General features: G+C 40.9%; 1 protein-coding gene across 6 annotated transcripts in view; it reads right to left on the bottom strand.

Annotated features, from left to right (window-relative positions):
• The window catches only part of EPS15 (epidermal growth factor receptor pathway substrate 15), a 226,143-nt gene that overhangs the window by 86,385 nt on the left and 114,200 nt on the right, over window positions 1–25,558 (bottom strand). For all 6 annotated transcript variants that reach the window (XM_073593554.1, XM_073593549.1, XM_073593550.1 and 3 more), the window contains one exon: window positions 11,073–11,158. In XM_073593554.1, the coding sequence (XP_073449655.1) occupies window positions 11,073–11,158 (86 nt within the window). The remainder of the gene's footprint in view (window positions 1–11,072; window positions 11,159–25,558) is intronic.

Genomic DNA, 25,558 nt, shown 5'->3' with positions numbered 1-25,558 from the left:
CCAGGGTTGTACATCCATATACAGTTGTGGTCATAAGTTTACATACCCTGGCAGAATTTATGATTTCTTGGCCATTTTTCAGAGAATATGAATAACACAAAAAAATTTCTTTCACTCATGGTTAGGAAAGCCATTTATTTATTAATTTTTTTTTTTTTTAAACGCGCCTCATTCCGCCGAGCTCGCGTGCAGAAGTGAACGCATACCTGAGCAGCGTCCACATATGAAAACGTTCAAACCACACATTTTTAATTCAAAAAAGTGTATTTTTTCCAAAAAAGTGCTTTTGTTTATTCTCTAGGGTGTTAGAAAAAATATATATAATATTTGGGGGTTGTAAGTCATTTTCAAGCAAAAAAAACGTTTTTTAACTTGTAAACACCAAATCTCAGAGGCTCGGTCCTTAATTGGTTAAGAACTGGGGTATGTAAACTTTTGATCAGGGTCATTTGGGTAGTTTCTGTTGCCATTATGATTTAAAAAGAGTAAACACAGTTGATTGATAATAAATGGCTTCAGCCAAACACTAGCCATGAGTGAAAGAAATGTTTTTGTGTTCTCATTTCTATTCTCTGAAAAATGGCCAAGAAATCATAAATTCTGCCAGGGTATGAAAACTTATGAGCATGACTGTACATGCAAAGGATTACTCAAGTTGCTGTTTGAACGCATATGCAGCCATTCATTACTCTGGGCAGCAGTACGCAGCCGCCGTTTATTTTGGGTGCAGAGATCCTCCCACAATCTACATTCTTACAATATCAACTTTTTCAAAAAGACAGCTATTGCATGACTGGACAAATTTAAAGGGATTAACAGACACTCTGGGAATCCCTTAGTTATCCTTCCATTTTAATAGGGTAGGATTTACCATATAAGAGGAAGTATGAACTCCTTAGTTTTTTTGGTCTAACTTCTGCCAAAGGCTGTAAACAACATTAAGACAAAAGACTGTGGAAAGGGAGGATGCCTCGGTGATATTAGAGGAAGAAGTGCTTAAATACCTTTAAGGATGTTCATTTTTCAGGAAAAAAAGTAATTGTTATTTTTAAGCACAGTCTGCAAGCCAAGAGCACTCTACAAAAAACAAAGATGCAATGGATTTCACCAACAAGAATCGAGGGGACTGAAAGAAATTCAGAGCACAGATGTTACAAGTAGGATCTTTTTGTGCTCACTGTAAAGTCCCTTTCTCTGCATTCATTGGAGGAGCTCTGCTTTAGATCAACTACTGAGGATAGTGCAACCTGCAGGAGAACACCACTAGGTACCATTAAAAAAAAAAAAAAAAAACAACTTACAGTCCGTGGCTACCCTGCCAGTATTCAAAGTCCTTCAACCTGTGGAGCAAGCCAAGTTACCGCCATAGCATCTAAGAGTTAGAACATAGAATATTTCTTCTGAAATCCCAGTTCCTTTAGTTTTACTTTAAAGTGGTTGTAAAGGCAGACATTTTTTTTTTTTATCTTGATTCATTCAATGCATTAAGATAAAAAGCCTTCTGTGTGCATCAGCCCCCTAATACTTACGTGAGCCACATCTTGATCCAGCGATGTTACATGAGAGACTCGGCTCTCCGGACTCTCCCTTCTCATTGGCTGAGACAGCATCAAAGCGCCATTGGCTCCCGCTGCTGTCAAAGTCAGTGAGGTATTGAGGAGTGAGAGGGGGCAGGGCCAGGCCGCAGCTCCATGTCTGAATGGACACACAGAGCAGTGGCTTGGCTCGGGTGGCCCCATAGCAAACTGCTTGCTGTGGGGGCACTCAACAGGAGTGAGGGGCCAGGAGCACCGAAGAGGGACCAGAGAAAAGGAGGATCTGGGCTGCTCTGTGCAAAACCACTGCACAGAGCAGGTAAGTATGACACATTTGTTATTTTTAAACAAAAGAAAGAAAACAAGACTTTAATATCACTTTATGCAAATCACTGGCTGGATGACAGGCCGGATAATACAGATCCTGGCAGTCTCCTAAGCTTTAGGCTTCGAGTTTGGCTGTGACAAGCCTGTTAGGTTTCACTACTGGGGAAGCATCTGACTGGTCAGCCTCGGGCTGTCCTATCACAGCGTCCCCCCTCAGGCAAGCAGTACCCTGGCTGTGATGGGTGACATCCTGCTGCTCCTCCTCCTATACTCGCATGATCCCGGACTGGGTAGTAGACAAACAAAAGGAAGTGAGAGGAAATCTTTCTAAAGTAAGAAGATGTCCCCTCTTAGGCATTTGCCACTGAGGGTCACCATTGTTAGATTAACCATCACCTCCTGTTTCTGTGAAAAATTTTGTATTCCCTATAACTCCCTTTGACTATGGTCACCGGGAATAATAAAGAACATAAATCCTCACAGTGGGGACAAAGAGAGCATTAAAACAGACAGACAAGGTTTTTGAATTCTTCCACAAAGATTTGGCTACATACTGTATATACTTTAAACCTTTAATTGCCAGACTCATACAGACAAAACATTCAAGTCTTCATCACATATAACCCCATCTCTGCACACTCACCCATGAAAGTCTGAAGAGCGATGGAATGGCGTTTTCAAGCAGTCGCGCACAGCGCGTAGCATTTTAATTGATCATTACTCACGCTCCATTGTCATCTGAGAGAGAATAACGCTTAAATAATGTAAAAACAGATAAAGACTGAGGTAATGTAGGCTATGAACTGCAGACATGAAACAAAATGCTGGAAGGCAGTTTCTTTAAAGGTTCATAATCCTTGAGAGACCTGGTCCCAGGGCTGGGTACGAAGCACAGCAAAAATGTTGCAGACTAATGGTAGGAGATCAAAGGTTTAACGAATCCTGGGATCCCAGAAATGTCCATCACCAGAAGGTCAGGAAGATGCTTTTGTCAATACTTATCGGAAGTTAATGAAACAGGCAACATAGAAGTACAGTTCCAAAGCAGTTAATGACTGCATCGCACCCAGGGGATGTGTGACAGAAGTCACAAGTGTCTAGTAAGCATGGAATCCCATAGCAATTGTTAGATTAACACCAAGAACAGGTTTACTGCTTACCAACCCTGCAATTTTATGAGACAACTTAACATTGCAAAGAACAACGGTATTGAGGTTTTAACCTAAGGTATCATAATGAAGGAAGACATGTATCATTATGAAGTACAATCTATCCAATACATGCATAACTCTCTATGTTTATTCTTTTTAACTCCTTCCTGCCAGGCGTACGCATATACAGCATATGTGGCAGAATGGTGGTGGGCTTTAACACCATGCTGCCACACATATAAGTACAGCGAGCATCACCGTTTTGTGCTGCAAGCACACTCAATCGCACACCTCCAGCACTGTGATCTAGGTGTCACCAACAGCTCCCAGTCACCGTTTACAATCGGGAACCGGTGGGATGGGCTCCTGATCATGTGACTACTGTCACTGACAGTCACAGTGATCAGGAAGCACAGGAAAAAACTTCAGCATTAAGATCTCCTTAAAGGCCTGGTTGCCAAGTTAACAAGGGGTTAAAAACTATGCAAGAAGGTTTCTGTTTGTCTGTCTAAAATCCAATGAGCTCCTAACTTCCTTCCTGCAGTGAGCTTAAAACGCTGCCTCTGCTTCACTGAAATATTAAGAATTGTTGTCAGCTCTTTCTACTGAGCCTTAGAACTCGATTTCTTTGCCAGCAAAACAATTCTGCTACCTTGACTCACAATCTTTGTGTAGATAAAAAGGCTCTTGGGTGATGTAGTTCTGAGGGTGTGCCTACACAGGAACTAAGCTTTCAGTAGTACCTTGCAAGATTATCCAAGCCTGGCGATGATGTCATAGAAAAATAAAAGCACTTTCTTGCTGCAGGAGCAAAGAAAAAAAAAAGATAATGCTAGGACATGCTTTAGAGTTAGGTTTGGGGTTAAATTTGGGTAATGTCTGCACAAAGTACTTAAAGAGGCTCTTCAATCTCAAAAAAAAATAAGGAATCGTCAGCAGCTACAAACACTGTAGCTGCTGACTTTTAGCCTAGGTTCACATTGCTGCGGGTTAGAAATGGTGCAAGTTCAGCTGAGCTTGCACGATTTCAACCTGGTAATGCGGGTTTCTGCACAGATGTCTATTAAAATCGCACCCGAAGTCACCAAAAGTAGTGCAGGAACTACTTTTGGGAATCAGTGCGGCATTGATTAAATTGCAGCAATAGCCACCAATTTGGCATGTGATTTGACATGCCAAATCAGACCAATGTGAACCTATGCTTATAAAAAGGACACTTACCTGTCCAAGGTTCCACCACCCGGGCTGGTTCTTCACCGGTCTATGGGTGCCCTGCATGTTTACTAAGGGAAGCCGTCTGTGACTCCCCACTGTACATGTGTGAGAATATTCGCCCCGATCACCTAGGCGGTATGAGCAGAAAAGGGAGCAAGTACCTGATAAAACTAGGTAGCCGCTCCCCCTCAAAAAAAAAAAAAAAAAGAAAGGGTGAAGTTCTGCTTTAATTAATAACTGACTAGACATTGTGTACAATGGGATGGGTCTTATTTGTAGTTTCTCGTGCTAGCATTTCAGAATGGGGCTGGTAGCTTTAAGTAAATAGTAGTTTTATTAGGTTCAGTCTGTATGCATTCTAATATATGGGAAAGCCAAAGGCCTATAAGAGACAAAGGGGCTATAGAAGCAAATCAGCAACTTTCTTCACTCCTAAATTAACACAGCAACTGATTTTTTTTTTTTTTGCATGTGTGAAATAAGCCTGTTCTAGGGTATGCACTGATTACAACAATATTCTTCCCATCGGCAAGCATGGGGAGTATTCAAAATAGATTTCCATTATTGCTACAAAAGACTTCATCTCTCCTTTGTTTCTGCATAAGAAAAAAAAAACAAAGGACAGATGGGTGACAAAATGCTAATGGGTATCTGTGCTGAAAATCATTAAAAAGAAAAAAAAACTGACAGGAAAGAAGCTCTGCAACCCTAAAAATAAACCTCCATAAGTAAACTAGTCAGGAGAGAACAGGGGCTGCTATTGCTGACCCTCTTCTGAAATGCTAGCTGCTTGCCTCTTTTTTTCAGATCCACTGGTTTCAATATTTTTTAAGGTCCTGACTTGGGACAAGTATACCATTAAAATCAGAGTAAAGATAGAGACTGTACTTGTTCTGTCAGTGAAAAAGTGTTAAAATGAAAGGATGTCATTGTGCATGCTATGGTTCCCGCTGGCAGCTGTCACCCAAGGAGCAGAATCTAAATACCAGTTAGGCCCCTTTCACACTTAAACGACTTCAAAGTCGCGAGATTTTACCGCGATTTTGCGGCCGCTATTTTGCCGCGATTTGGGAGCAGTACTACTTTGTACGACTTTGCCACAACTTTGGCATTAACAAATGAAAACATACATGGTATGAGGCTTGTGCTTACAGCTTATGCTTACAAAGTCGTACTGAAATTGTGTCTATATTATTCAGGTACGATTTCCATGCTACTTGAGGGTTTAACATTGAGGTCTATAGAGTACAACTCGCATGAAAGTTGGACCAAAGTAGTGCAGGGACTACTTTGAAGTTGGCACGACTTAGTCGTGCCAATATGAATGGTAGTCATTGAAAATCATGGAGAATGACTTGTCATACGATTTTGTAGTACAAAATCGTGGGCCAACGCCTTAGTCTTCCCCAGAGCTTCTTCGGACAATAATTGTCTTTGCTGTAAACTGGTACCAGGTCACAGCCCCCAGGATCACCCTACCATGGGGTTTTTTTGGAGTAGAAGGGCAATTGTGTAGAGAGAGTTCACAAGAAGGTAGAAAAGAGAGTAGCTGTGTCCAGGCAGAGGTCATGGCAGGTAGCAGGCAAGGGAGTAGTAAGGCCCAAGCAGGGTTCTTGGAGGGCAGCAAGCTAGAGAGTAGTAAGGTCATTCTGAGTCAGCAACAAATAGGCAAATGGCAGGTAAATGTTATAGCACTTTGCTGCTTGCTACGGGGGAACTCAAGCAGGCTTGATCCCAAGCCGCTGCTCTATGTATTTATTGACACACGAAGCGTGGCTCGGCCACTGCTCTCTCATGGGCTTACTGGCTGTGATTGATATCTGGTGTCTCACCCAATAAGGAGGAAGAGACCCAGGAGAGCTGCTGTTCTTGTGCACATCCCTGGATCGAAAAGGGGCTGAGGTAAGTGTTGGGGGAGACTGGGAGGGCTGCTGCCTTTACAACCACTTTAACTGGCTGCATACTTGTTCTTTTTAATTATTTATTGGCTTGCATCAGATAGCAATGATATAGTACATGGACTGCATACAGTTGCACAGTGTACATTTCAGGTCAGTGCAAGACAGTAAACAACAGAATCTGACAAAAACATAGAAGAGAAAACAGTGTTCATACAAAAACAAAACTGCATCAATCAAAAAGACACAACATGCTGGTGTATCTTACATCAAGCCAAATAAGTCAATGTAAGCTGGCAGAGGTTCCACTAGTGATCACAGAGCAAAGTGCTGAGCAAAATTCAGCGCATAAAAAGTGTCTTACAATGACTAAATAAAAATATGCAGAAACCATGTGTATACACATGCCTGGATTTGTGCATGCCAAAAGATGATTTGTTTTAACAAGGATCTAGGTAAAGAAATGAACAAGCAGAAAGAAAGGGAGAAAAAAAAAAAAGGAGGGGGGGTGGGGGGACTCAGTTGAGTCACCACTGGTGGAGCAAGTCAGTAGAATTACCCCACGAGTAGCCCATCATGAGGTTGGAATGAGACAGTTCATACATACTGAGGGTATTCATCAGAGAAACGAAAGAGGTCCCAGTAGAACCATCTGGTCTTATGTTCCTCAGTCTGGTTTCTAAGAGCCAAAGTCAGGGCAGTCGTCGGGGCAGCTTGATGTTTCCACATGCTAGGGATACAAGCGCGAGCCGCATTTAACAAGTGTTTGAGTAGGGACTAGTAGCGCTTCCTGGAATGGGGAGTAAGATTAAGCTAAACTGTTGCAGAATCATTATGTTGGGAGATGTCTGTAAATCTGTGAATTAGTTGAAGCACTGGTTGCCAGAATGTACGCAAAACAGGACATACCCCAAAAACGTGCAAGAGATTGCCCGCACATGTATCACACTTTCAGCAGCGATCACTTTGTTGGGGAAATAACTTGGCGAGAACTGATGGGGTCCTATAGCAGCGGGTCACTATTTTGTAAGTGGATTCCTGGTATCTGCTACATAGAGAAGACTTGTATGAAAAAAAAAAAGAGAATGCACTCTTTTTGAGGATCGGAGAAAGTGACTCATAAGTCCCTATCCCATTTAACAAGGAAGGAAGGTTCAGTCCGTACCCGTAGTTCTATGAGAGATTTGTAGGAGGTGGGTGGTGTTCCCCGAATAGGGCCCTCTCCAAGACACATCTCCACAAAAGGATGTAGCTTCCTTAGGAATAACGTGGGGTTAGACAGCGAATGCAAAAAATTAGATCGCTGAAGAGCAATGGTTGAAAGGATTCCAATGGTTCAAAGGATTGGATGAGCTAGAAAGCAAGGTATGTGCCGATAGTCAACCTGCAAGTGGTGCTGTTGCTGCCTTTTGTTCAAGCGTGACCCACAATTTTTGGGTCTTGTGCCTCCACCAGTCTACCACCCTCATCATATGGACCACCGTTATAGTATAAGGCTGGATCAGGGAAACCCAAACCACCTTTAAGTTTGGGCCTAAGCAACATATTCTTACCAATATGTGGATGTTTGCAATGCCATATAAATTTGATTAAACCGTTTACACACAGAGTGGAAGTAAGCCCGGGGTATTCTGATTGGTAATGCCTGTAACAAGTACAGTAGCCTAGGCATTGCGTTTATTTTCAATGTGTTATAACGGCCGAACCAGGATATGGCTTGCATACTTGTTCTAGTGATGTTGACAGGCAACTAGCATTCTCAGAAGGATGTCAATGACTGTCCCCTGTGCTAAATATTTCCCTTTTAGTAAAGCTTTTCTTTCTTTCTTTTTTTTTTTTTTTTTTATTCCAAGGAAGATTTGTATTTCTATATTATTGTTTATTTTTTGCACAAATCATGGAACACTAACTTTCTAAAGACAGCGCTATGCACTTCTAAGAAAGAGAAATCCCCGTAGTACACTGTAACCAGGGAGATAAACCATTAAGTCACTGTGCTGAGAGCAGTCATAGTCAACAATCTGGTTTCATTACAATAATATAGCTAAGGATATGAATCAATTGTAGCCAGGAATTGGTATTCTGGCAGCGACAAAAAATACGGTATATAGATCTGCTGTCAGAAAATGTAGTGAACACTGGTTGACACACCAAGAGCCATCACAGGTTTTTCCTCCGGCACTTGCAGTATCCTTTGCAGTCCTCCCCAGGCCCTGCCATAATGGGCAGCTGCGTCTGAGCTTCACAGGCCTGGGGTAGGCAAAGAATATTAACCCTTTCAAGTCTGGGGGCTATCTATACCTTTGTGATCAAAACTTATCCTAAGTAAATTTACCTACAAATTCTTTCTTTGTTGGACAGATGTGGCTTTCTGTTGGCAGAATGGTGAAGTCAGTAATATATACAGTATATACAGTATGCACTCACCGACCACTTCAGTAGGTTGGTAAAGCAAATTGCTTAGCAGGCAACCGCATGGCAGCAACTCAATGCATTTAGGTATGTAGATGTGGTGGAGACGTCTTTCTTTAAGTTCAAACCGAGCATCATAATGGGAAAGTAAGGGTATTTAAGTGACTTTAAACATGACATGGTTGTTGGTGCCAGACTGGCTGGTCTAAGTATTTCTAAAACTGCTGATCTACTGGGATTTTCACACACAACTATCTCTGGGCTTTACAGAGAATGGTCCGAAAAAGAGAAAATATCCAGTGAGCTGCAGTGGTGTGGACAAAAATGCCTTGTTGATGTCAGAGGAGAATGGGCATAATAAATCAGAGAATAAACCTTTTTGGCTGGCATGGGCTTTTTTTGCACACACTGGCACATTTATCTCCCAAAAACACTCCTCCAGCGATGTGACATCTGCAACTCCCTCATTGATATATTGCTGCTACTTCCATCTGAAGTCTTTAGCCATCTTAATTGGCTAGCCCAGGATGATGCAACATCCACACATTTGCACAGGAGATACGTCAACCCAGCAGGCACAGCATGCTGAGATTGTACAATGAGCTTCGTATGCATGGCTCATTGTACAACATGAAGAAAATTGCTGGCAGGCAGAAAATTAGATTTTATTATAGAAGAAACATACAGAATCTCTTCTGCAAAAAAAATAAACAAAAAGCAGTTCTGCTTTCATACCATTGTTTCACAGATTAGCCTGTTAAGAGGAAATCTATACCAAAGCATTGTTTATTTCTACATTACATACAGAAGTTGAAAAATGTCCATGGAGGCAAAAAAAAAAAAAGACCTTTTAAAATGATGGTCCCATTTACTCTGATAGGGTACAAAATTCCTTCCTGATCCCCTAAGGCAATGGAATACTTCAATGATTCAATTTAAATAGTTTTATTTTACTATAACAAAAAGTGGACAAAAAGGACATTTGAGGTCAGTTAAAAAATACGTAAACCCTAACTATGAACTTCTCTTATTTGCTCCCTTTCGGTCTGATAACCATTAAATGTGTTTTGTTATATCTGCTCAATAAGTGCAAACAAAAAACTTACTGATCCTGCCATAAATCCAGTGCTGCCTTGTGTACTCTGCAATATTAGCTAAAGCAGTGTTATCAGCCCCACCCAGTCTTCTGAGCTACAGAACACCCCCTCACATTAACGATAGGAGAGTGGGATATCCTGTAGTTCTTGTACACTTCCTGTCCTAAGGCAACAACACTGTTCCCCAATGCATATAGTAAAATGAATGAGGCGGTCCTTATAGTATAGGAAATGTGCTACTGGCAGGATTACCAGGTGAGTGCAAAGGAAAAGAAACCTGACATAAATGCAGCAAACACATCTGAGCATCGGTAAGCAGAAATAATTAAAATCTTTGTTCTTGGAATTTAGTCACACCTTTAACCTTTTCGCTTTTTGTGTATTTTGCACATGTTTAAAAAAATCTTTTTTAGGCCTGAAGATACCACAAAACCCTCAAACATATTTTATAAAAGCAGACACCCTAGAGAATAAAATAGTGGTAGTTCCAATTTTTCATGGTCACACGATATTACCGCAAAGGTGTATCACAATTGACGTTTTCATGCGTAGGCACCCAACACCTGCGTTTACGTTTGTACATGTAACTATATAACATGCGTATATGTGGGGGTGGGAGGGCCTCAAAAAAAATTTTTTGGAGGGGGGGCTTTATGTGCTTGGGTGCAACTCTTTTTCCCCCCCCCCATCACATGTGGTGATTTTTAGGTGACAGGTTCTCTTTATGAGACATGAAAGGTCTAAGAAGACCCGTACGGTGAATGGACCTGGCAGCAAAAGGGTTAAACGTCTGAGATCAGATCGTGCTTTGCTTCTTCCATATAAGTCTTCCATACAAGTGAACGTACAACAATCATCCATAACTTTATGTCCACCCACCTGATAGTAAGTAGGTCCCCCATTTGCCAACAACCAGCCCTGACCTGTCAAAGCATGGACTACACTAGACCTCTGAGGAAATATTGTAGTATTTGACACCAAGCTGTCACCAGCAGATCCTTTTAGTCATGTAAGTTGCAAGGTGGGGCCTCCATGGATCGAACTTGTTTTTCCAGAACATCCCACAGATGCTCAATTGGATTGAAATCTGAAGAATTTGGAGGTTAAGTCAACACCTCAAATTTGTGGTGGTCCTCAAACCATTCTTAAACAATTTTTGCAGTGTAGCAGGGTGCATTATCCTATTGTAAAAGGCCACTGCCATCAAGGAATACCATTTCCATGAAGGGGTGTACTTGGTCAACAACAATGTTTAGGTAGGTGGTACATGTCAAATTAACATCTGCATGTATGACAGGAGCCGAGGTTTCCCAGCAGAACAAAAAAATATGCCTCCGCTGGCTTGCCTTCTTTCCAGCCATCCTTCCTATATATATATATATATATATATATATATATATATATATATATATATATATATATATTGCTTGCACTCACCTTTGCAATTCAACAATTTCATTATTTAAGGAGTCCAGTTCTTTGATGGCGGAGAAATCTGCAACAGGACTAGGAGCTGATGGGATCTATAGGAAAAGAACATTGTATTATAAAAAGAAAACTATACTCTTTTAAACCTTTATTTATTTTTACCAAACTGTATAAATAAGATCACTTTAATGTTAATTGATGTGTTAATGCTTAAATAAAAATGTACTTGCATGCATAGTTTATATAGGTACATGTACGTATTACATACATAGGTTGTACTGGTGTCCTGAGGATTTTATAATCTTGCTGCCAGTCCACCTGACAAGGTCTTCATGACTAAAGAAAATATATTGTTTACAGTTTTTAATGATGTGAAACACCCACTAGGCACATGGAAATTGGGAACCATGTGAACTTTGCCCAGGCTTTAGGACACATGAGGAACTTTTGAAGAAATATTTATCACTGGCAAGAAAGATTTTTCATATCAAAGTAATAAAGTAATTTACTAATGCTGACACACGCCCTTTTGTCTTTAGGCAAAATGTAGCTTTTACTGTTAACAAACATCATTTTTCTATGTGGATGTGACAGAACAAAAAAAAAAAAAGTTGGAAAATATCTGCATTTGTTATCTGATTAAAATTGGCACCACATGCAGATGAATAGTTTCTCACAGCAGTTTGCTTCCACTCATTATGGAGATCTGATAAAGCACAAAAGATCTGATCTAAAATGTAATAAAAATAAACATGAGTTTATATCAGAAAAAAAAAACTGTTGCAGGAACCCAGAGGTGAAAATTTCCTGCAGCAGCCCCCAAAATCTTCCTGTGGTTGCCGAGGCTGTTTTGACAGGTGAAGCGCTGACACTTCCAAGTAGAGTCAGAAACCGCTGTAAGCTCCACCCCCAACCACTCCTTTTGATCCATCATTTTGAAGGGCAGCCCCACTGACCAATATATATTTGATGGAGGTAAGAAGAGGTGAGTCGGCTTTGTCACTAACAAGAAGTCCTGAAGCTTTGCCTGTCAGAAGTGTCTGGGATTCAGAAGGGTATGGGAGGCAACTGCAGGTATGTCGAGCCCCTTTAGGTGTTTAGACTTTAGAAATACTGCAGTTTTCTTTTTTCCCCATGATAGTCTTTCTTTAAAAGGCCCCGGCATAAGGAAACTGTAAATATATATATATATATATATATATATATATATATATATATATACACACACACACACACACACACACAGCAAGTAAAATAAGTATCGAACACGTCACCATTTTGCTAGGTAAACATATTCCTAAAGGCGCTATTGACAAAGAATTATCCACACGTTGGTAACAACCCATGCAATCCATACATACAAAGAAACCAAAACAAATAAGTTCAGAAATGAAGTTATGCGTACTAAAATGGAATGACACAGGGAAAAAATATTGAACACACGAACTGAAATTTATTAAATACTTGGTAAAAAATCCTTTGTTGGTAATGACAGCTTCAAGATGCCTCCTGTATGGAGAAACAAGTCACATGCTGTGCTCAAGTTTGATTTTGGCCCATTCTTTCACACAGTCTTCCAATCTTGAAGGTTCGCTGGGCCTCTTCTATGAACTCTGATCTTTAGTTTTTTTTACATAGATTTTCTATTGGATTCAAGTCAGGTGATTGGCTGGGCTATTCTAGCAGCTTTATTTTATTTTTTGAAGCCAATTGAGAGTTTCCTTGTCTTTGTATTTCGAATAATTGTACAATTTTTCCATTCATCCTTCCTTCAATGATATGAAGTTTGCTAGTATCATATGCTGAAAAACAGCCTCACACCATGATGTTCCCACCTCCAAATTTCACTGTTGGTATGGGGATGTTTTTGGGGTGATGTGCAGTGCCATTTGACATCCAAACATGGTGTGTAATATGGCATCCAAAGAGTTCAATTTTGGTCTCATCTGACCAGACTATATCTTCCCAGTATTTCACGGGATTGTCTAAATGTTGTGCAGCAAACTTTAAATAAGCTTCAACATGCTTTTTCTTCAGGAATGGAGTCTTGTGTGGTGAGCGTGTATACAGGCCATAGCGGTTGGGTTTCACTACTTGTTTTCTTTGAAACAATTGTACCTGCTAATTCCAGGTCTTTCTGAAGCTCTCCACAAGTGGCCCTTGGTCTTGTACAATTATTCTGATAATTATTTTCACTCCTTTCGAGGAGCACCTGGTCCTGGCCAGTTTATGGTAAAATAATGTTCTTTCCACTTCCGGATTATGGCCCCAACAGTGCTCACTAGAACATTCAGAAGTTTAGAAATCCTTCTGTAACCAATGCCATCAGTATGTTTTGCAACAATAAGGTTGCGAAGGTCATGCGAAAGCTCTTTGCTTTTACCCATCATGAGATGTTTCTTGCCTGACACCTCGGTAATGAGACACCTTTTTATAGGCCATCAGTTGAGACTGAACCAGCTGATGTTAATTTGCACTGACAAGGGGCAGGATTGCTTTTCAGCTGGTGTCTTAGCTTTCCATGCCTTTTTGCACCTCCTTTTCTTCATGCGTTCAATACTTTTTCCCTGTGTCATTCCATTTTATTACACATAACTTAATTTCTGAACTTGTTTTGGTTTTATTGTATGTATGGATTACATGGGTTGTTACAAACATGCGGTGAAAATTTCATGCCAATAGCACCTTTAGAAATATATTACCTAGAAAAGGTGTATTTTACCAGATAGATAGATAGATAATATATAATCTATCTAACTACATGCCTGCCTTTGTCTGGTTTCAGTATTTTCTGAGTAGCTGACCTGGAATAATCTTGCAGTCCATTAACAGAGGTGAGCAGGACGGCATAAAAGATGAATAGCTTTTTCAGAGAGTGAGAACATCAGAACATCAACCCATACATTTCTTTCATGATAAGTTGCTTTTACGGCTCATATACAATACTGCACATCATATAATATCAATATATGGTAAACCAGCAATTGTATAGGAACCTGGCACTGCTACAGACTATGTGGGTTGGGATCTTTTATCCTTTCTTCCATTAATCTCTCCTGAGATAACCCAGCTTTACCCATTACTGCCACTTCAGAATACAGAACAGTGTGGGTGTATCTTGGGTGAGTAGAGGATCTTTCAGGGAGTCCTAAAGCATAATGCATATCTGATATCCAGAGAGCTTTTGTGCAAGTGACTTTCCCTCTATACGACAACAGGGTTCACTTGCTACCTCTGCCATTCATAAAACCTATTGTATTTTTTTTCCATGAAAACAAGATGTTCTTTGGTTGGATTATGTGGAGAGGAGAGAAGGTGATGTCACAATCTTCACCTGTTCCAATCAAAGAATCCCTTGTATTAATTGAAAAATTCTCTGAATGGCTGAGGTGCCCCCATGGTCAAGTGTGCAGAGTAGGGTTGTCCCGATACCGATACTAGTATCGGTATCGGCACCGATACCGAGCATTTGCCCGAGTACTTGTACTCGGGCAAATGCTCCCGATGCTTCACCCGATACCTGGAGGACAGCTGTGATCGGCGCATGGGGGAGTTACAAGATTCTCCCCCCCCGCCGGCTTTCAGCAGCTTTAGTGACACAGCGGTGATCGCTCACCGCTGACTGTCACTGCATTCTCCTCCATGTCCCCTCCTTTTCTCTGTCCCTCTCCGCTGTCCCCCTCCGTTCCCCTCTCCTTTTCTGTGCCTCTCCGCTGTGACTGTCCCCTCCGTTCCCCTCTCCTTCTCTGTGCCTCTCCGCTGTGACTGTCCCCTCCGATCCCCTCTCCTTCTCTGTGCCTCTCCGCTGTGACTGTCACCTCCGATCCCCTCTCCTTTTCTGTCCCCCTCCGTTCCGCTGTCCTCCTCTTCCTTGCTTTGTGAATAGACAGAGTCAGCTGACTCTGTCCATTCACATAACTGAAACATTGTAATCTCCTGTGATTACGATGTCTCAGTTTATGAATGGAGAGGAGCCGCTGTCTTCTCTCCATTCATTCTCAGTGCAACTGAGGCTGCAGAGAAAGGGACTGGGGAATCTCTATCCTCTGTCTCTTTCTCTGCCTCAAGGGGGAGATATCAGAGGTCTGTTAAGACCCCTGATATCTCACCAAAGCCCCCCAACAGGGCTGATTAAAAAAAAAAAAAAAAAAAAAAAAAAACACATATTGCAATAAAGTATAAAAAAAATATGATTTTAAAAAATAAAAATTGTAAATAAATAAATAAATAATAAAAAAAAACACACACACATACACCGTACACCCCCTCCCCACCCCCCCACCCCACAAAAAAAGAAAGCACTGTTAAAAAAAAAACACACTGTCACGTGACATTTAAAAAAAAGTATCGGTAATCGGTATCGGCGAGTACTTGAAAAAAAGTATCGGTACTTGTACTCGGTCCTAAAAAAGTGGTATCGGGACAACCCTAGTGCAGAGGAGAAGCCGCTCACACAGCACCCAGAAGATCTCGGCTCTCACTGTATGTAGCTCAGGCTAGTACAGTGATTTACAGCGTCCCGAGCAGCCCTCGGTATATAGGATAATCATACTTACATAAAGCAAAGCCGGACCAATGTAAGTTTGCAAAAAATATAACTCTTGGAGTCCATCTTTAAAGCCTGGAACACACCAACAGTTTTTTTTTTTTGGTCAACATAGCGGGCTGAGCTACTTTGTTGCTTGTAGAACTAATGGGGGCCCTGGGTAATGAGCGGTTTGAGAGGTATAAAGGTATTGTGAGGAAAAGGTATGAAAGATGAGGCCACTGACACGGACTCGAGCTATATCACCACATGACGATAAGAAAAGCCTATGCTTTGGTACAACCATGCACTTTTATCTGTGTATTAAGTGTTAGGGATGTTTGATATGCTACTAATATATATGTGAAAAACTGAAGTGTATCATAATAATTGTTTTGTTATGCTTATTACTTTGCAATAGCAACTCTTTGATTTAAAAAAAAAAAAAACATAGCGGGTTGAATGAAAAAAACTGACAGCTCCGGTTGGAGCCCATGTACTCACTATGTGAAGTACAGCGATCTCCCCTGTTGAGCTTTTGTGTTCTGACAAGGGGATGCCCCCCCTGCCAGAACACGCCGATCAGCGCTCTTAGCCATTGGCTGAGAGTGCTGATTGGGAGCTGGTTGGCTGCTGGTTTTCCTGCATGCTTGTCCGTCAGGAGCCGGCCAAATTGCCGGCTTCTGTCGGACCGACTGACATACACACAGGCCGAACGTTGGCCTGTTTTTATTGAACCAGCCGATGTCTCCCGACATGTGGCCTGAGTGTACAGGGCTTTAGGGTCATCATAAACTTTACAATCTGGCCATGCAATCTTTGTATATTGAACTTTTTATTTACCAAACTAAGCAATATGAGGACTCATTTATTCTATCCAATCAATTTGTATCCAATAAACCAATAGTTGAAGGTAGAGCTAAAAGAGCTTGTACAATCACAATGCAATATGTAGGGTGACTCTTAAGCCTGGTATACACTAGCAGTTTTTTTTTTCATTTAACCCAGCGGGCTGAACGAAAACAAAAATGAAATGCTTGGGAGGAGCCGCTGTACTAACTACGCAATGTTAGTACATCAATCTCCCCCCGCTTAGCTATTGTGTTTTTTTTCTCCGTTTTTTCCTCCTTCCTCCATTCAATTGTTTTTATTAGTGCCAAAATCTTGTTATCTTTCGATTCTCCAGTTTCCTGCACATTACATTCTGCACTGTAAACACAAACCCTCTTCTTCCATCAAGAGTAAAGACAACACATATCAAGACACCAATAGACAGTATATAGATTTATATATAGATTTTTTTTTTTTTCAATTGATTGGTTCTCTTTGGCGGGGGAGGGGAATTCTCCATGAAGATGCCATGGAATAATTTATTTGCCTTGAAAACAATATTACTTTATTATGTCATGATTTCACTTAAATAAAAATACATCTGACAACATTTTAATTTGTGAATATATATATTTCCTTTTCTTGCGTTTAAAGTGCACAGCTGTTGTGTTCTGACAGGGGGAACCCCCCCCCCCCAGGCTTTTTCGGCCATGCCCCTTCGACAGAAGACAGACATTCGGCCGGCTTTTGGGTCGAAAGGTGGCCAGTTTCTATTGAACCGCCCGATATTCGGCTTGTGTGTACGGCCCTTAAGGTTTAATTGCAATGGATCTGACTTCTTGGCCAGCTTTAAAATAGTCTTAAAGCACGCCCCACCCAAAAAAAATTCTGCAGCAAAATGCTTCACATCCCTCAATGCAGCTTTCATAAATGACAATTGCTAGCCAGAGGTTCATCAATTTACATCACCTACCTCCCTGTACATTCTTTACATAGAAGTAGCTGGATACTGTAATATCAGAAGGGACAGAGCACCCCCTGGTGGCGATAGGTACATTCCAACCAGCAGGACAGCAGTGTCTGGTTTATTACTCATTTTTAAAAAAAATTCTGTGAAAAATGACAGAGTAGTGCGAGTGTTTTTTTTTTTTTTTTGGTTATATTTTATAACACCCTTAATATTTTCTGCATTTGACTTGCTACCACCTGCCCTTTGTTTAAAGAGGATATATAGATTGTAACAAATACACTATTTAGCTACTAGTGATTTTTTTGCTTCTTAAGGCTCCGTTCACACCTGAGCGATCCGGATTGGAGTCGCCATAATTCTGCACACAAATCCAGAATCGCGGCAAAACATGGAACGCGTTTGTGATGCCCTTATCTAAAAAATTTGGTGCGATTGTCAAACAAAACGCGCTACAATTGTACCAAAAATTGCAACTGCAAACACTCCTGGCTCTGTGCCAAGATTTGGTACATACTCTTCTTTAGAGCAGAGGGAGGCCCATTCAAATGAATGGTGCCTCTCCAAAAACTCTCCACTAAAAAAAAAAAAAAAAAAAGCTAAAAAAAAAAAAAAAAATGAGCTGCAGCAGCTCTAGCTGCAGATTGCTCAGGTATGAATGGAGCCTTAGAGGAACTACAGTGCTTTTAATATTACCAGTATAGGTACATAGTGAGTCATACTAGTAGTGCTACACAATGTTTGTACCTTACTGTTGCCTTTATCACACTAAAACAATGCATGACTAAAAGTATAATCAAGTTTTTTGTTTTTTTTTGGGGGGGGGGGGGGGGTTCTTAATTTTTGATGGCGTAAAGAGGGATTTGCTGTCTATGCCGCCGATTTGGGAGATTCTTCCTCTCTATTTGTCCTTTTTATCATCATTGAAAGTGGCGGTGAAAGAAAATCCCAAATCCTGGGTCATCACCAGAACAGGAATAGAGGAGGAAATTTTCCAATAGGGACACTAGTTTTTGGCTAAAAGTCAGGAAGTGAAGGGAAATCTCCACAAGGGGACACAGATGGCAAAAAAAAACCCTCTCTTACTCCATCCAAATTAAAAAGATATATATATTCTAATTTAATATAAAAGAGCAACATTGTTTCCAGCAGCCAGACACCATTTTCATCATATGTTAGGTCACACAAGGGAGCCCAAGATTAGTGTTTTAGCATTTATGGCAAAAAAATTAGTTTTACTCAAAATAAAAGACATTTCTGATTGCTTTAGTCCTTCACACCTTAACCAGTATGGTTGTACTTACTGAAAATGACACGTGAGTTTGTAATGTTGAGATGTGGTGTTGCTTATTATTGTCAAAGTGAAAAGCAGTGAATAGAAACCAATAAAATGTATTCAGGACTCCAGAGACATGATGGAATGTAGTTGCTACAGCCAGCAAAAGTAAAAAAAAAAAAAAAAAAAGTACACAATGTCCTATGTATTAACTTTTTGCTGATGTTGATCATTGCAGATGTTTGTAAAGGCATGAAAACATTTCTGCTGCACAAAGAGAACTGGTGGTCTGTCTAATTTACCTGCCAGAAATGACTAAATTGCTAGCAGAGGTCTTAACATTTTGGCCACACAGCACATTCCAAAGCCAGAACTCTCATATGCTGGTGTATTTTGGCATAGGAAGGGATGGTGTGTGGCATAGATAGAGGATCCCAGGGCTGGCAAGCTGAACATGTTTTACAGTGCCTTGAAATAGTATTCATATCCCTTGAAAGTTTCCACATTTTGTCATGTTACAACCAAAAACATAAATGTATTTTACTGGGATTTTACATGATAGACCAACACAAAGTGGCACATAATTGTGAAGTGAAAAGAAAATGAAAAATGGTTTTCAAAATATTTTTACAATTAAATATGTGAAAAGTGTGGTGTGCATTTGTATTCAGTCCCCTTGAGTCAATACTTTGTAGAACCACCTTTTACCGCAATTACAGCTGCAAATCTTTTTGGGGATGTCTCTACCAGCTTTGCACATTGAGAGAGTGACATTTTTTTGCCCATTCTTTTTTGTAAAATAGCTCAAGCTCTGTCAGATTGGATGGAGAGTGCCTGAACAGCAATTTTGAAGTCTTGTCATAGATTCTCAATAGGATTTAGGTCTGGACTTTGACTGGGCCATTCTAACACATGAACATGCTTTGATCTAAACCATTCCATTGTAGCTCTGACTATATGTTTAGGGTCGTTGTCCCGATGGAAGGTGAACCTCTGGCCCCATTCTCAAGTCTTTTGCAGACTCCAACAGGTTTTCTTCTAAGATTACCCTGTATTTGGCTTCCTCCATCTTCTCATCAACTCAGACCAGCTTCCCTGTCCCTGCTGAAGAAAAGCATCCCCACAACATGATGCTGCCACCACCATTGGTCATGGTGGGGATGGTGTGTTCAGGGTGATGTGCAGTGTTAGTTTTCCGCCACACATAGTGTTTTGCATTTAGGCCAAAAAGTTAATTTTGGTCTCCACACAGCACCACCTTCTACATCTTTGTTGTGTCCCCCACATGGCTTCTCGGAAACTGCAAATGGGACTTTTTCTGGCTTTCTTTCAATGACTTTCTTCTTGCCACTCTTCCATAAAGGCCAGATTTGTGGAGTGCACGACTAATAGTTGTCCTGTGGACAGATTCTCCCTCCTGAGATGTGGATCTCTGCAGCTCCTCCAGAGTTACCATGGGCTTCTTGGCTGCTTCTCTGATTAATGCTCTCCTTGCCCGGCCTGTCAGTTTAGGTGGACGGCCAGGTCTTGGTAGGTTTGCAGTTGTGCCATACTCTTTCCATTTTCGGATGATGGATTGAACAGTGCTCTGTGAGATGTTCAAAGCTTGGGATAATTTTCTTTAACCTAACCCTGCTTTAAACTTCTCCGCAACTTTAACCCTGACCTGTCTGGTGTGTTCCTTGGTCTTCAAGATGCTGTTTGTTCACTAAGGTTCTCAAACAAACCTCTGAGGGCTTCACAGAACAGCTGTATTTATACTGAGAATAAATTTCACACAGGAGGACTCTAGATTCCACTAGATTTTAGTTAGAGGTATCAGAGTAAAGGGGGCTGAATAAAAATGCGTGCAACATTTTTCACATATTTATTTGTAAAAAAAAAAAAAAAAACGTAAAAACCATTTATCATTTTCCTTCCACTTCACAATTATGTGCCACTTTGTGTTGGTCTATCACATAGAATCCCAATAAAATACATTTACGTTTTTGGTTGTAACATGACAAAATGTGGAAAATTTCAAGGAGTAGGAATACTTTTTCAAGGCAGTGTGTGTGTGTGTGTGTGTGTGTGTGTGTGTGTGTGTGTGTGTGTGTGTGTGTGTGTGTGTGTGTGTGTGTGTGTGTGTAGTGGGGGATGATGTGGGGGGTTCCTTAAGTTTTAGCTAAAACTTTTTTTTTTGATTTTGGATAGAATAGGGAAGGGTTAGTTGTCTTTTTTATTGCCCGCCATGTAAACCTTTATGAATGGGTGGCAAACCATAAGCTAAGAGTCCAACGAGATTTTATTAGTTCACAATTGAACCAAAAAAGACAGCCAACACATTTTGGGGGCAAGAACCCCCCCCCCCCCCCCCCTTCATTGGGGTTTCAATATAAGGAAGGAAAACTTGAAAGGACTGAAAACTGAACCAGAAGGATCTGTACTAAGAATCTATTTTCACTCTGGAAACCTTTTGAACCTATAAACATAAACGGTGGTCAGCGGTAGTAACACTTTGGAGTAGTGGGTAGGTAGTAACACTTTTCCACGCAGCAAGCATAAATGCACTAACGTTTTGGTGCTCGACCAAAAGTGCTACATGCACCTTTAGTGCATTAGGCAGACCATATTAATAAAAAGGCTGCATTTGTGTCTATGTGTTAACCTGCTGCAATGGTATAAATGGGTGCTAAACGTGGATTTTCTTTAATTTGGAAAAAATGCCTCTCACATTCTGTTGCATCCACTATATAATTTCCCACAACAACAGACAGCAAACAAACCTGAAGGGGGGTTTAAACTAAGATAGTGGAGGTTGAGGATCTGCAGTTGTGGTTGAGGATCTTGTTGTGCTGTCTGGCAGGGATTGGATCACAAGAATAACTGCTCAGAATTGCAAAGCATTTGTGTGAAATTGCAAAAGCATTTCACACATGTGGACAGTTATGCCGCGTACACACGAGCGGACTTTACGGCAGACTTTGCCCGGCGGACTTTTCGACGTACTTTACGACGGGACTTTCTGAATGAACGAACTTGCCTACACACAATCCACCAAAGTCCGTCGAATTCGTACGTGATGACGTACGACCGGACTAAAACAAGGAAGTTCATAGCCAGTAGCCAATAACTGCCCTAGCGTGGCTTTTTGTCCGTCGAACTAGCATACAGACGGCGGACTTTTCGACCGGACTCGATTTCAACGGATTAATTTAAAACATGTTTCAAATCTAAGTCCGTCCAACTTTTGAGAAAACAAAGTCCGCTGGAGCCCACACACGATCGAATTGTCCGACCAAATCCCGTTCGCCGGGCAAAGTCTGCCGTAAAGTCCGCTCGTGTGTACGCGGCATTAGTCCTTTTCATCTATCCATTGACAGATGAAAAATAGACATCAAACTCTATGGAAAAACAGATGTAAAGGGATGATAATCCCTTTACATCTGCATCCGTTTTTTCGGAACGGATCAAAGCCCTATTTTTGCTCCGTAAAGTGTGTACAACAGACAAGGGAGACAAGGGAGGGGGATGGGAAGTGAGTGTAGAGAGGAGCAGTGTATACAGTGGAGGGGGCAGTGTGTACATACAGGCTTTGTCACTTGCCAGCCCTGGATGTAATCGCCAGCTCTTTATTGCACTGGAGAAGGAGCGATCATTCGGCCCTGCTGCTGAAGTTGAGAAAGGGGTGGGGTCACCCGGTGAAGAGGACGGTCATTAAAATGTAAGCATCCTATAGTGAAAATTGTATACATGTCAACATAACGAAGTCTCACTATATTTTGAGTAAAAAATAAAACTAACTACTCTTGCCATATTTACAAACTACCCACTTTGGATCGGGCCATCCTATTGTAAGATTAACTGTAACTATGTTAGAAGCACTGACTGCAGCTCTCAGGAAAACCTGCAAGACTAAGCCTGCCATAGATGGATCAGTCTCTTTTGATCAGCCAACGGGCTGATAGAAAAAAAAAATGAACCCATTCCCCCATCCGCACAAATGAGGTGGATGGAGGAATCCTTTCTGCTGAGACATTGGGGTTGATTTATTAAAGCCAATTAGCCTGTGCTGTGCAAGTACAGTTGCTCTAGATCTGAGGGGAACATGCAAGGAAAATAAAAAAAAAATTAGCATTTTTGCTTGCACATGACTGGATCATAGAAAAATCAACAGAGCTTTCCCCACTTTTCAGAGCTTCCCCTCAGATCTAGAGCAACTGCACTTGCCGTACAAAGTATATTTGATTTTAGTAAATCAACCTCCCTGTATTCGAACAGCTGGGACTCATCCACTGTCAGAATATACTGATCAGCTGCTGAGAGAATAACATTTTTTAACATTTCCGATCAACTTCTGTCGAGCCGGAATAGCCATAGATGAATCGAAATTTGACTGGTCCCTGCTGAGTCGGCCAGATTTCAATTCATCTATAGTCAGTAGTTTAAGTTCAGAGAAAAACAAAAGAGAGTTTTGTGGGTTAAATAAAAGGAAACCACAGGAATCCTGTGATGTCTGATCTTAGGCTAGACTTAGGGACCATTCACATCTTTGCATTGTGGTTGCATGTGCACTGTGGTGTGGTACTGTTCATTCCTGAATGGCACCCCAATGTACAATTAGAGTAGCAGGCAATGCAACCCACTGGAGTGCACCAAAAAACACAAACTGTGGTGCGCTGATTAAATAAAAAGGGGTCAGGTCCGTTTTTTTAGTCTGCTAGAGACCCTGTCACCAGGACATTCGTATAAACAGCAATCTCTCCTCTTCAGATTATATGTCCATTTAACATATTTTAGGCATATTATTTACATGTAAAAGCCTCCCTGGTGTAGAGAAAAGCCCTGAGAATGATGTTTGGCGCCACTATTATGGATGTGATGTCAGCAGCCCCAACAGACTCCAAGCTATAATATTCCATAGTATTCCCCTTCACTATTCCCTTAGCAGCTGCATAAAAGGTTACGTAGGGAGATGAGGGAAGGAGCAGAGGAGCTGGGCCAGCACAGAGTAATTACACATTCCCAGAAGAGGAGAAGGCTAGGAAACTGACTGAAGCTCTTTGCAAGTAAATGCAAAGTCATTTATGAAAAAGGAAAAACGAAGTATTTAAAATACTTGATTCCTCTGTATATACTTGCATTTTTTTTTTTTTAAACGAACGGGGTCTCTTTAAGGTGCAGTGCAATCTCATTTAAATTGAAAGGGCCACCTTAACGTGTTATTAAACCCTGAAATTTAAAATGCCTTTGGTGCTGCAAACCTCAGCATTTACCATGTTTGCTCCATGTTTATATTTTATTTTTTTGCAAATCCTGTGGTCTCCTTGCATTCCCTGTATGAAAAAGGACTCTTTACTAGCTCCTGCTTTAGGTTGGCCCTAGTCAATGAAGCCACTGCTGCATGTGTGCTCCGCGCTGGAACTGCAGCCGAGTGTCCCTGTGCTGCTTAAGTCCACCACACCCAGACAGCCCAGAGGGATAACAACAGCAACAAGCTTCTTCTAGCAAGCTGACTGACAGCAGCTGGAGCCTGCGCTGTCCAAGTGACCTGCTCCCTGTGATGTGCTCAGTGCACGTGATTCCATACCTGGATGTTTGGGGAAGTGGTGTACAGCAAGAACACTGTGCTGGGCACAAATGACGAATGTTTTACTAATTGATTAGAATGGATTTGCTTAGAAAAATTGTGAGCATTTATTAATGCTTTAATGCACGATAAAGCATTGTGCTAATGCATTTGCACCAATGCAAGGCATAGTCTGCATTTGCCCTTTAACTTTTAAAGGCGTATAATGGCTAACAAGTTCATTTTTGTTGAGGTGAAAGGTTTCATATCAGAGAGTTCCTGTTTCTATGGCACTGTCCAATATAAAAAGCACAAAGATGACAACTGGAGCAACATCAGACATATTTCTACCAAAGCCAGCGGCTATCTAAGGGCAGATGACTCCAGCTTCACCAATTCCCAAAACTCACATATTATACAACCTTGTTCATTCAGGACTAAGAATGGATATTGTGATTACAATACAAGCATCATAAAAGGGTCAGAGGTATGCAGAAAGACGGGACTTGGAAGAAAAGACCATATGTGCTGAAATTTTTTTTTTTTGCCAAATTAATTTCTGTTTCTTACTCTGCATGCAGAGATGAGTCTTGCATGGAATACCCATTTGCAAGGTACCTGAATAGAATTTTTGCACTTTTGTAAAGTCATAACTACTTGAGTGCCTTTCACAGGTTAATTATCACAGTTGTCCATTTAATTAAACATTTATTTTAAAAATCATTTTTCTATGAACCAATAATCTATACACTGGAGAGGATAGGACATGTACATAGTTGCAAAAATCATTACCATATTACAAGCGGGTTTGAAATTTATTAGCCGGAAGAATAAAAAGCAAAAGCCATAACATAAGCAGTTTAACATGCAGCAGTCATACCGCATTCATGCAAGCTATTACACTCTCTGCTCTGCACTGAAAGACAACTAATTATTGTATTATTTTAACTTTAAATTAGGAACCAATATCTAAAAGTCCAAAGAGGAAAGCAAGGAAAGGGGTTCTGCTCCCCCCAGTATAAAATATACTGAGAAAAAAAAAAAAAAAAAAAACTACAAAAGCAGTTTACTTGAAGTCACTAGTCCCTATAAAGAATACCTGAAATTGTATGAAAATCCTACCATGGGATGGACACCTACTGTACAAAGAAAGCTGTCTAATTATTTACACATAACCGGTACCTTATCACACCCCAAAAATATGCTCTGGGTGGAGGTATTCTCACGATCTCCAATATATGGCTCAAATTTGGGGTGTGAGAGAGAGAAAAATATAATTTCCCCCCATCCCTGCTAACAGTGTGGATGATGGAATCTCTATTGTATTGTGAAGCAGCCCTGGGCACAT

The sequence above is a fragment of the Aquarana catesbeiana genome, linkage group LG07 (assembly GCF_042186555.1).
Source record: "Aquarana catesbeiana isolate 2022-GZ linkage group LG07, ASM4218655v1, whole genome shotgun sequence".
Taxonomy (NCBI): Eukaryota; Metazoa; Chordata; class Amphibia; order Anura; family Ranidae; genus Aquarana; species Aquarana catesbeiana.
Note: the sequence above shows the minus strand (reverse complement) of the source record. Positions and strands in the feature narration are given on the sequence as shown.